Source organism: Buceros rhinoceros, unplaced genomic scaffold (genome assembly GCF_000710305.1).
Source record: "Buceros rhinoceros silvestris isolate BGI_N320 unplaced genomic scaffold, ASM71030v1 scaffold41185, whole genome shotgun sequence".
Classification (NCBI taxonomy): domain Eukaryota; kingdom Metazoa; phylum Chordata; class Aves; order Bucerotiformes; family Bucerotidae; genus Buceros; species Buceros rhinoceros.
The window spans coordinates 13,955-27,574 of record NW_010411878.1 but is presented as its reverse complement, the minus strand read 5'-3'; the positions used below and the strand labels follow the sequence as shown (position 1 = coordinate 27,574).

At 35.3% G+C, this 13,620-nt stretch overlaps 1 protein-coding gene across 1 annotated transcript; it reads right to left on the bottom strand.

Moving 5' to 3' along the window:
- Positions 1-627: 627 nt before the first annotated feature.
- LOC104493476 (rho-associated protein kinase 1-like) lies at positions 628-13,575 on the bottom strand (the record flags this gene model as incomplete). The annotated part of the gene is made up of 10 exons (XM_010136155.1): positions 13,500-13,575; positions 10,020-10,120; positions 9,095-9,232; positions 7,712-7,887; positions 5,350-5,434; positions 3,341-3,485; positions 2,927-3,065; positions 1,855-1,946; positions 1,477-1,636; positions 628-694 (listed from the first exon to the last, which is right to left on the bottom strand). Coding segments are annotated over exons 2-10 (1,083 nt in total), but the record flags the coding sequence as incomplete, so codon positions are not given.
- Between the last annotated feature and the right edge of the window lie 45 nt (positions 13,576-13,620).

Below are 13,620 nucleotides of genomic sequence, written 5' to 3'. Positions count from 1 at the left end.
CTTGCAGCCCATCTGGCCAACCAAATCCTGGTCTGCATCAAACGCAGCGTGTCCAGCAGGTCGAGGGAGGTGATTCTGCCCCTCTACTCTGCTCTGGTGAGACCCCACCTGGAGAGCTGTGTCCAGCTTGGGAGCCCTCAGCACAGGAAAGACAGGGCCCTGTTGGAGAGGATCCAGAGGAGGGCCACAAAAATGATCAGAGGGCTGGAACACCTCTCCTATGAAGAAAGGCTGAGAGAGTTCAGGTTGTTCAGCCTGGAGAACAGAAGGCTCTAGGGAGACCTTACTGCAGCCTTTCAGTACTCAGTGTGACAAAGGTGGTGACAAACTTGTTAGCGGGGCTGTTGCAGTGGGACAAGGGGTAATGGTTTTTTTAAAAAAAAGGTGGGGGAGGTTTAGACTAGATATTTTATCCCAATTCAGGAAAATCAATATATTAAGAACGAAAATTCTGCTTTTCCAGTAACTTTAGTAGGCAGTCTATATTACACAGTTAAAATTTATGTTAATTTCACATATTCTAAGCATAAAAATAATTGAGGTATTTAGAACTCAAATAGTTTATTCCCGTATATGAAATAGATTCTTTGCTAGGATCCAACAAAAAAGAAAATCAGTGAGACATACCACACTTTTATCCACAGTGGAGCCTGTTCTGTTATCATTGGAATCTTCTGCAGAGACAGCTAAATACCTGTAACATTTTAGAAGTTTTAAGAGTTATTTAAAAGCAAGGTTATGAAGAAACAATACAGTCATGCTAATACATAACGTCCAGATTTTTTTCTCTAAAACATGGATAAGTAAACAGTAACATAATAAGATTTGTTTCTGTGTTTACTACACTTTCAAGTAAGCACCTTTAACTGAAAACCTCACAAAATCTCTTGTAAAAGATAAAGCAAAACATTTCAGTAGAATAGCACTAGAAAATCTGTTTTCTGCCAAATACTAATTCAACTACTTTTTTAAAAATAACCATTAAAAACATCTTTGCTTTCCATGGTTACAACACTCACTGCCTTCCATCCCGTAAATATTTACTTGGGCTCTTATGCCACAAGTAGCAGCAATTTAGTGAACTCTGCAGAGATTGTGTAACTTCCAACAAAGTTACTAAGAGTTCCACACACAAAATTTGCCCTGAAGCCAGTATTTTTATTCTACATGAATAAATTTCTAAAAATACAAAATTCTATTTGTCACGATCCTGAAAATGTCAGGTAAATAAATACAAATTACTATCTTCAAATTACCTTTGGTATTTGATGTGATATTCGTGGCCTGATATCTGATCTAGAGACGTGTAAAGCATCTCTCTAACTGCATCAGACTTTGAGGAAAAGCTCTCCAACCCGGAAATAAGAGAATGATTCTTAATCTTTAATTTGAAAAGGCTTGTATCTAAATACTGGTAAGAGTCAGAAACAGTGTTGACAAAAGAATATACCACTAGCTGGCATTCTGCATACATACCGACGATTACTGTAGTACGTAAATCCTACAAAAGGAAGTTGGTTGCCCACAAATGCTTTTGGTATGGGAAATGTTTCTTCCTCTCCTTTGTCTTCTTCCAGATCATCAAAATTACTAGTGTCAATATCACTACTTAAGTCAGGCACAACTGGTGCTACAGCTAGATAAAATGCAGAATAGTATGTTAATGATCATTGTATTACTCAAGTGACACGATTAAGAATTTGGGAAATTTTCTCTGGCGTCTAAGACAAATCTTTCCTTGATACACGGTAAGTGAAACTTTAACTTCCATTAAAAAGAAATATGGTCGTCCTTTTGCTAACTTAATAAAGCTATAAGCCAGATCACTGTCTCTGAGAAAAGCAATACACTTACTGTCTCTGAGAGTTTCCCATGCCCATTGATCATTTTTGAAGAAAAGGTGACGTTTAATTTCTTCTATGCCATTTCGTCCTAGCCTCACTTCCCTGTTAAAGAGTGTTTTGGTTAAGCATGGAAGATTATATAATTTTTTCTGAAGGTAAGACTGATACTAAGGCATAATCTAACAACACAAAAAAAAAATTATCTCTCAAACTACAGTAAGAGATAGACATGTCTCAAAGTTTTCATATGAAGATATTCCATCTACAGGAGCACAGCAGCTACAAGTGACAGAGTCCCCAACCCTGGAGACATTTAAAAGATGTGGTGCTGAGGGATGTGGTTTAGTGGCAGACTTGGCAGTGCTGAGTTATCGGTTGGACTCAGTTATCTTAAAGGTCTTTTCCAACCAAAATGATTCTGTGATTTTATGATTTCAGCTACCATTTCCACCAGCACAGCCTGGCTAGGCTGCTGCCAAGAAGTGGCTAGGTTCCACTTTTCTAGGAGTTCATGCTGTTGGTTAAATCCCATGTAGACCAGAAAATGCAGCTGTCTCCCTGCTTCGTAGCACCAGTTCTCAAGCAAAGGTTATGGTTATATTAATAAAGTAGCATGGGTACAACACGAGTGTACTCTAAGTGAAACAGACCTAACATCCACGTTTCACATGGGCCTCCTTTGGGCTGACTCCACCCTGATCCTGAATGCCCATTAAGAGCTAGGGGCACTCCTGAAATGCACATTTTGCTTTAGCTCCATCCACAAGGAATCCATTTTGCATGCCCCTCAACACTGCACCACAGACCAAGGTAACAGTAGCTGCTACTAAGGTGCAACATTTTACATTCAAACTAAATTTTTCAGGTAGACATACCCATAGTCACAGCACTTCCCTTCCCCCCATACATATGCCACTATCATAAAGAGCAGCAGCAGCCTTGGTGACTCCTCTCCCAAACACTCACTTCAGTTGAGCAGTTTAGAAACCCACACATAACAAATATATATATGTTCTTTCAACATAAGAAGAAATTCTCTCAGTGAAGGCTTACTTTCATTTTGAGTGAAGTTTAAATCTTACCTATCAGTTAAAAAGGCACAAATAAGGTTTTTTGCTTCTTTAGAAATCTCATTGTCATCAGGAAAGGTAAGGGAGTTCTTATGGTTCATAATCTTACTGTATGTTCCAACCAAAGAATCTGCATAAAAAGGCGTATCACCTGAAACAGCAATGCAAGTTAAAAAGCAGATCAAAAATCTTGTAGATTTGATTCATAGTATTTGAACTACATATGGAACAATGGAAGCGACTAAGTGAACAAGAGGTAACGACAAATGTTTGAGAACTGTGCAAGAATAAAACATATTCTGTAAATACAATGATCAGTAAACCACAGCTTATGTCAGAAGAGTAATAAATTGAACCGTTAAAAACAACAGCAATTTTACTATGGAGTTAAGTCATGTGGTCAATTCTGATTATACTACTACTCACCTACAAGCATCTCATACAGAAAGACTCCAACTGACCACCAGTCGCATTCTCGCCCATAGTAACCATCACCACCCTGCGACTTCAATACTTCAGGAGAGATATAGTCTGGTGTTCCCACAGCTGTATCACATCGTACCATACCTTCCTAACAAAGAGAAGAAAGACAGCCAGGCCCAAATATAAGATCAAAAATTGCAACTATTTCCAAGAGTTTCTTCAGCCTAAGCACCATCAAAGATCAACATCAACTTTCGTCAACAAACGTTCCTTTTCTGAATGGGTATTTTAGCATTTTAAATTCTAAGCTACTAAATCCAGAACAAAGCACCAGATTTGTCAAACACCATGAAAGTTGCTTTAAAAACCTCAGTTAATATACAAGGAGTAATCAGAATTTTATCTAGGTCCTGTAAACACTGCATAGTCTTTCCTGCTTTTGCCAGGATAAACGTGTCATATACTGACAAGGTCACCATAAACAGGAAAAGGTCCTCTGTTAGCATAAAGGGTCATAGTCAGGGATTTTGGTAACTGGATCAGCTGAAGTGCAAGGGTTTTACCTCCAACCTGACATTCTTAATGCCAGGAAGACTAAATGGAGACACAGCCTTGAAACTGTATGCAGACAGACTTCAAAGCAGGTAACAAGTGAGAAGAAAGTTTGATGTTTCTCACACCCCTAACAAAGGGCTGGCAGAAAAGAGATCAGTTACACTGGACCTGGCATCCAGAATGCTGAAGCTGCAACCACATGCCTCTTTCCAGTGCCATTCAGGCACTTCTGAAGTAATCCTATGCCATTCCTAGAAATGGATCAGTAGAAAAACTTTCATAAAAACATATAGCTAAGTAAATACAACAAACAAATTCAGAGTTGTGTACGCAATAAATCCAGAATGCACGTAAATTAAGTTCCTATGCTGAACAAGGAACTCTCTCCCACGAAGTAACATTTCTCTTTCAAAAAACTAGAGGAATCAAAGATTAGCCTCACAAGTACTCAGCTAGCTTTGTTTAGAACAGCACAAAATGTAACATGTTGACACAAGTTTATTTCTGTAATGCCAATACACAGTAAAGTTTCATAATTTTTTTCTTTTTTGACACTTATAGCTTAAACACTAGGATAATGTTCTTCTATATTTCAAAATTCCTCCTTATTAAGAACATAATCAGTCAAGGATAAATCTGTGTTAAGTTAAAATAAAGCCAAATTTTGTGTCAGCTATTCTGATGAAGTGGACTGTTCATGACTTGAGGCAATTTCTTGAATTTGTACACATAACCTGCACTTAATTTTTACTGGTACTGCTCATTTATAGCAAAGCAGCTAAATACAGTGATTTATTCAAAGCTTCTGGAATATGTTGAGAACACAATGTACATAACACACAGACTCTATTAAAGTACTACGTATTTTAGACTGTTTTCCTCACGTGTGCAGGTTGACAGAAACCAATCAGTTTTGTGCAGAGAAGAACAGTGCTTCACAGTATGTGAAATACTGTTGTAAAATACATTTTTGTAGTGACCTCAGGATACATTTTTTAAAAAATAAATAGTTCTATGACATTCTTTAACCTTTTTCTTTCAGATTTGCCCTTTTGCTATAACAGCACATGGCTAGTAAGTACAATTGGGATTCAGCAACTTGGATATCGGTTTCGATTCTTTCATTATTGACACACTACATAAAAATAATCTCACATATTCACGTTAATTTTTGATAACTAAATATTTATATAACCCAGAGGATCCAGAGACAATCAAAGGCTTGACTGCAGAAGTTTTCTCTGGGAAACAGTACAGAAATTGATACAATCCCTTGTTCAAGAATCACTTCTGCATTCTACCTTGTCATTGATTAGAATGCATAAAGAAATAGTAGCGGGAATAGAGTGGAACTTTCAAACCTTCTCATCTAGCTAAAAAGTTTTCAATGTATTCTTTTTACTTTTAAGTATATTTTCCTCTCACAAGCAGAAAAGCAAAATTAAAAACATGTTTACCTTGTTCATCTTCATACAAGTACCAAAATCTGCTAGTTTTAAATGACCAGCTTTATCTAGCAGCATATTATCAGGTTTCACATCTCTGAAAGGAGAAAAATATATTTAAAATAAATAAATCAATTTAACTTATGAAAACAATTAACTTAGGAAAACAATTGCAAGGAAAATTACCAGCATCAAAGCACCACTATTTTCTGCTATTTTTTCTGCTTTGTCCAAGTATTGTCTCCAACACATAGACTGCTGAACTACAACATTTTTTAAAAAATGATGCTGGATGTAGGAATACAGTCTTAAGTAACCAAATTAACAAATGTGGACATTAATGTTGTACATCAAGTTCCTAAAAAAAAAAAGAAAAAACCAACATACACACCACACTCACTAGTTTAAGTACTTCTCCACTAGGATACAATTACGGAAAAAAAAGTCCATTCCGGTTCTGAGTTACCACCTCAATTAGACCTCGAAAACATAGCTTCTCCTTGGTACCACTTCTGTTTGAAGGGACCAAATGGACATAGTTTTCAGAATTATATGTGACAAAATATTTTTCTGTGGTTCAAAAGGAATATTGTTTGAAGGGACCAAATGGACATAGTTTTCAGAATTATATGTGACAAAATATTTTTCTGTGGTTCAAAAGGAATATTGTTTGAAGGGACCAAATGGACATAGTTTTCAGAATTATATGTGACAAAATATTTTTCTGTGGTTCAAAAGGAATATTGTTTGAAGGGACCAAATGGACATAGTTTTCAGAATTATATGTGACAAAATATTTTTCTGTGGTTCAAAAGGAATATTGTTTGAAGGGACCAAATGGACATAGTTTTCAGAATTATATGTGACAAAATATTTTTCTGTGGTTCAAAAGGAATATTGCCTTATGCTCTTTTCCACATAGTATTTCTGTTACAGAAAAGAAGTTTTCATAAAGTAACTGGTAACCTTCAGTACCTCTAATGTAATTAAATATACTGAAACTTTAACAGTAGAAAACAATTATCAAGAAAGCATAACATGAAGATCAGGAGAAAGTATATTTCTGGGACCTCAAAAGAGAACTCTGGTCATAATTGTGAAATGAAATGCAGTGGAAACATACACTCACAGAATAATTTAGCTTGGGAGGGATTTTTGCAACACCTATGGTTCAACTGCCTGATCAAACTACAAAGTTAGATTTAACTATCAAAGTTATATTACGTTCCTCAAGGATGGAGATTCCACAACCTCTCTAGGACTGTCTTCCACTGTTTGACCACTGTCAAAGTGCAAAAATATTTCCTAATTAATATCTAGATACTCCCTTGCTGCAACTTGTTTCATCCATTACCTTTCATCTTTTTGGTGTGCAACTTCAAGTCAGGCTCCACCTTTCCTATAAAGTTCTGCTGAACAGCTGATGACTAATGCTTCCTGTCTCACCTGAACACTATTCATCTTGTGAATGAAAACACAGCACTGATCCCAGTTATCAACCTTCTGAGGAATCGCTGGTAGCTGACTTTTGGCTGGATACTGTACTAATAAGCACAACCCTTTTTTCTACATATTCAAACCATATCTTTCCAGTCTGGCTACATTAAAAATCTTGCCAAAATCAAGACAGACAACATACACTGCTCTCCCCTCATCAGTGAAGCTCATCATCTCATCACAGAATGTAATTAGGTTGGTAAAGCATGCTTTAGCCTTGGTGAATCCACACAGGCTGTTCTCAATCACCTTCCTATCTATGTGCTTAGAAATGGTTTCCTGACAATTTACTCCGTAATATTCCCAAAAACTACCCTTAGGATTGCCACAACTCGTTGAAGGTGACAGAGCGCTGTATTATAAGGATACTGACCAGCTCCCTCACAACCGTTAGTACATCCCACCCGATACCCTGGACAAGAGTATGTCCAGTTTGCATAACTGGGACTCAGCTTGATCTTCCTCTGCCACAGTAATGCTTCACTCTCCCTAGGCTCTGCCTGAGAGGCCTGAAAGCAGACCTTATCAACAAAGGCTGAGGCAAAGTCATCCAATTCCCAGAAAAGTTTTTTCTCATCAAAAGAAAAGAACCATTTTGGGGCCAACAAGCTCATACCACGTAAATTCTTGTATCTTGTGGTAAATAGGACCATTTTATTGCTCCCCAAACTGAGGAACATCAGCCTGCTGAAAACATATACTTTGACTGTATCACCTCAGACTTGTAGTTTTCTGATGGCAAGAACCTTTGAAGTGATAAGATGGAACAATTATGAAATAATGAAGAAATAACATAATAAATTTTAAAACTGCTTAAACAATTACTGAAATAATTCTGGCAGCACCAGGAATAAAACAACACCTTTTTCTTTTTCACCTGTGTATAAAACCCATTGAGTGAATTGCATCTAATGCAAGTACAACTTCAGCAGTATAAAATCTTGCCCATTTCTCCGGAACATCATAGTTGCTCATTAAATTCACAAGGTCCCCACCAGGCATGTATTCCATCACCATGTAAAGGTAACGGTCATCTTGGAATGCGTAAAATAACTGTAGAAAGTAAATAAACAAAAATCAAGTCACTGAACGTCCCTGTTAAACTTTTGCTTGTTAGAAATCAAAGGAATTTCTGTGCAAAGTAATTTACAGAGTACAGAATTGCTACAACTGCTTCAGCAACTTTGCATCATCCAGCAGACCTCCTAAAAAAGGAATTAATCTCTAAATTTCAGCCAGATCTTCCATCCCTTTATATTACAATGGAAGGAGTAGAGTCCTGGTTGCAAATTAAGGATTAGTGAATTTGGTGCAATAAATTGAGATTATTTCAAAGAAAATGCTCATTGCATAGGATGACAAGAAGTTTCCTTATTCACTCGGATGTTAGTTGACAAATATGCAAACGTGAAACCACTGTAATGCAAACATCTACCTGATTCTTTTTGTTATCACTAAATATTTATTATTCTATTGTCAATGTATTTATTGTATAGAAACTGAGCCTAAATTTTAAGCAATTATGTAAAAATATTTCCCTTACAGTTGTCGACGCTCCGTTCAACATGAGCAGTGTGAGAAGATTCAAGTTTGTAACCTAAAACTTTTTGAAAAACCACAGTAGCACTTCTGGACAATCACTTCCAGACAGACAGTAATGTAGTTGCCTATCTGACCTAGGTAAATCTTGTATTATTTTATTTAATTCTAACCTAACAAAAGAATTTACATGGTTAAGTTTAAACAAACAAGTTAACATGTGCACACGTAACGCATGATAATTGCTTCATGCACACTCCTTGTAACTTCAAAGGCACCAATGCCTCCCAAAAAATTGTGAGTGATAACTCCAAAATGCTAAAAAAAAAATAACCAAAGCAGGCATAAATTGCACTCAAATATACAGACAGAAATTAGAAAATACAGAAGCTGTATTTTAAGCGTATCTTTCTGGTATGCTGGATCCCTCAAATAATTACTACAGAGCAGGCTCACCAATACATGTACAGCAAAGAATTTTAATAATAAACAGAATAACTTATCTTGTAAAAGTTACAACAAAATACAGTTTTGAAGCAAGTGTGATATCTGCTATTTGTTGTGTTCAGCGTTCCTAAAGCTAATAATATATTTCCGTAACAGACCAATACAAGCAAAGAAGGACTTCGAAAAGCTAAAAATGAAAACATGTAATTCCAAGATACGCAGTGTTGTTAGAAAACTGTTTTATAACGACACTATTTTAAGAATATCACTATACCTGAACAACCCAGGGACTGTTAGCAAAAGCCATAATATCCCTTTCTTCCCAGAAGAATGCAGAATCTGATCTTTTTATCATTTCAAATTTGCTCAAAAGCTTCATTGCATATACTCTCCTTGAAGATTTATGCCTTACCTATGAAGACAAACGTGATAGAACACATTAACATATGAAGAACACCACTGAATACATTACTTTTTCTGCTTCACTATTTAACTAGTTTTATACAACCCTTTACATTTTTATAAAGGATTATACTGTAGCTCTACAGAATAATTACATTTCATTATCGGACAATATATGCATTGCTTTTAAAATACTTGCTAGAACTATTCAACAGAGAACTCCATAGGCATAACAGTCATTTTGTTATTTGTAGGTATGTGTCTTTAAAAGGACAAATATTGGCACCTGTTACATACTCTAAAGTTAAAACTATAAGCATTTTCTAGAATTCATTAGCAGGCATGTATACTTGTTGCCACTCTTCCAGTTTCTTCCAGCAGTCCTCAATTTTATAAAGCAGGATGAACAAGCCTGGTGCTAATCTATCACAAACCCAGCACAACATCTCTCATCTGTAAGAACTATGCCCACAAAAAAATCTGGTGTAGTCCCTGAGCTGGCAGGTAGTCCTGAAGATTTGTACAAGTATCCATGTATACAATGGCAAAGGCTAATTTTCTTGATTATGAGGAATACACATTCCATTTGATTTTAATAAAGAAGAATGACTACAATGCAAAACAATTACTTGTGCACTTTGCGAGTACTGAAATATGACATTCTCAAAAACATAACTATGGGATAAAAAGACAATTTCACTGAGCTTTAATAAGACTGCATCTTCTGAACACTGTATTCAGAAACAGATGCATGAGCAAACAGTAGAAAATACTGTACAAATAGAAAGATAACTTACCAACTGAACCTCCCCAAATGCCCCTCTACCGATCACCTTCACCACTTCATAATCTTCAGCTTTCATGCGCAGATCTCTCATTTTATTTACCGTGTCTTTATCTATGCAAAACATAATTCACATTTCATATATAATCAATTTAAATGCATTCATCTCATTTTAATTTTTCATAGTTATTAGAACATGTGCTGCTTAAAGAGGGGACTTCCTTTTGAACCTACCCTCCTACTGGAAACCTCTCTGAGATCATGCAGTCTGCATTCTCGTTACCATAGTGACCAAAACCTGATATAAACATAATGCAATGACCCTACTGTACAAACTACTGGAGATCTTAATTTGGGAATTTCCTTAAAAATAATCACCTGCAAAAAAACCAAAAGCTATGCAAAAATTTCAAATTATCTTGCTTGTAAGCTTATCAGTATAAAAAGATTGTATCTGGATAAATATGCAATACATCTGAGAAAATATCATAAAGTACACATACGAGACACTTGAAGAAACTAAAAAAAATAAGCTTTCACTTTTCTACATTTTATCATTTCTATAAAAAAGTAGATTTTAATTTAAAACATGCAGTCGGAATCATAGAAATTATTTATATAAACCTGTCACTCTATAACCTACATTAATTTACAAACTCCCAGTGGGGAAATATTCTAATTCCAAATTTGGTCAAAGATTAAAACAGTCTATTTTAATCCATGCAGATCAACACTGGCATGAGATTAGATGGGAAAGCTTCAAGCTTCAGTATTTCTAAAAGCAAGCAATGTCTACTGAAACACATACACTTCTAATAAAATAAATTATGCAACAGTATTTTGTTTTAAAAGAATAATATTCGGAGCCTGAAAGCAAATTTTATAAACAAGTAAGGACAGGAGAAGGGAAAGGAGAAGAATATCACTTTTAAGTCCACATTTTTAAAAAATTATGAGGCAGATGACAGAAAATTCCAGGTAGATTTCTGTCTACACTTGCCATTATCTAAACGAAAAGCAGCATACACACAAACAAAATTCAGTAAGAGTTTATCACTACAACAGGAACAAACATGGCTTTATTTGAATAAATACTCTGCAGCGTTACTCTCTAATGTAAAGAGAGTAATGAAGCACACCACTACCTGATTTCAATAAATTCTATTAAGACTGTACATTCTGAAAAAAATATTTCACACAAGTATCAAAATATTCAGTAATTTAAAAAACAATGCATTGCTTTATTTGCACTGGTGAAAACTGACCTGTTTTGCAAGTACTGAAATACGACATTCTCAAAAACATAACTATGGGATAAAAAGACAATTTCACTGAGCTTTAATAAGACTGCATCTTCTGAACACTGTATTCAGAAATAGATGCATGAGCAGTGGAGGATGAGTAGTGGAGGATGACTAAGACTGCATGGAGCTAAAATGCAGCAATTCTCATGTCAACAATTTTCTAGCTATTGTTAACTTACTGCCTAGTAATCTCACAACAGGAAGCACACCTCTTAATGACAAATCTTTACATTGGTGCACAAGAAAGCTAGGCATAATATGAATGCTTTAAATGGTTTTCAATCATGAGACTCTCCTATGGCCAAAACAGAATTAAGGAAAATACATCTGAAGAGCAACCTAAGCTAAGGTTATTTAAATAACATAAACGAGGTTTGTAAGCAATTGGAAGTTGCAATTTACTGCTTGAGACACATACTAACACTATTATCTTCAGACAACACATTACAGTACAATACGTAACAACAGTGTTGGAAATTTGACCTCCATATGTTAAGATATTTTAAACAAGGTTTATCAGGCTGCAACATATTAAAACAGGCAGCTCCTTACCTCCCACTATCAGTGGAGGATCCAGCCAGCTTACGCTGTAGGAGCAGGTGGGCTAGCTCCCATGGCAAATAACAGCATTATCCAAATTGTCCTGAAGTTTAATTATAAGCTTAGATGCTGTCTTGAAATAAACTGAGTCCCTGCTGCAAAGTAGGGCTCTCGACCATCTTGAATACTGATTTCTTTATTCTTTAAATTCTGTGTGGTAGAAAATTAATAAGGTTCTATATTTGCAAAAATAACCCTCACAACTGTAGGCAGTAGAAGCAGATTTCTGGAGGCTCCACAAACATACAATATAAAGTGGAGTAAAACAACAGGGTATAGAAATGGTCTGTTCTCCATATTCTTATTATTTCAGGTCACATCTTACACAGTATACAAAATATTCATTAACAGACTTTGATTCCAGTGTTCCTAAAAATTACATTCAAATTATCTGTTGCAATGAGTATTTCCTTTCCCTAATACAATTTCTCTTTCCTCCAAGTTTCACCATGCCTTCTCTGTAAATAACTGAGTATTACAAAATGTGCATGTACCACAGTGTACAATATCAAATATAGTTTGACCTGTGAGAAGTGAAACAGAACATTTTAACCTAAGCCTTTCAGCAACCAGCTTATGTGCAAGTGAGCCATCAACCAGATCTACTGGACTCATATTCCCACAAATGGGGAATAATATAAAATAAACCCTCAAATCTACTACCTGTGCTTACAGCTACACTATTTATAGAAAAAACATTGGAAACAAACCCCAAAACATAAATTTCAATGAAGCAAAGACAAAAATTCTTTTAGTTAAATTATTTTATATGTGCCACAAAAGCCATTTAGTACAACATTTAACTGAGATACTTAAGCCTGTAAAAATCTAATAACATTTAATTTCAAGGCTTGCTCATTCAGTTCATGGATAGAAACAAGTCTCAAATCAGCAAATGTCTCTACTATGATTTCCAGAATTTGTTCAGTTTAGCAGCCTTTAGTAAAGACTTAACTCTTAAATGCTTTATTATGTTTTTGTTTGTTTCTTTTAATTATAAAAAGTAAGGATTTATGACTTCCGTGTATAAAAAAAAAATCAGTTACGCATTTAAGAAATTTTTAGAAGTATTGAAGAATACAATGTGCAGAAAATCTGGTAGTGGAAAAATACAGACTAAATACAGAGATGAATTCTGCACACACATCAGCTGCATGCACAAGTAAATACAGCAGCTATACATTATAAGAATTTCACAGGATAATGAAGAACCTTTTATAGTAAAAAGACTACAAAACACATGGTCCAGTCTGTCAGTGAACACATTTTTAATATGATTTCTCGAAACTGTATACATGTCAGGTCACTTTACTGTGAACTGGTTATATGATATATTAGTATTTGAAAGTACAAAGCAAGTTATGGGAATCCAGAGGGTTGCCAAGATAACAGGCCTTTTTCTTAAAAGATTTTGTGCCATTGAAAACAATGCTGTAAATAAATAATCAGACTTTTAAAACAACCCAAAAAAGTAATGCACCCCAAATCCATAGTTGCTTTTCAAAAAGCTAGAACTGCACCCTTTTTTTTCTTTTTTTCTAGTATTTTCAGCGTTTTGTTATTTAGTAACTGAAACATTCGATACTTACACCTGTTTAAGAAGTTATCAATGTTTTTGTTTTTTCTTAAGGCAGGAAAATCCAAGTCATATACCAAAGCATCTAATCCATCCTGAAAAAAAAAAAAAAAAAACACAAAAAAAAAAAATTA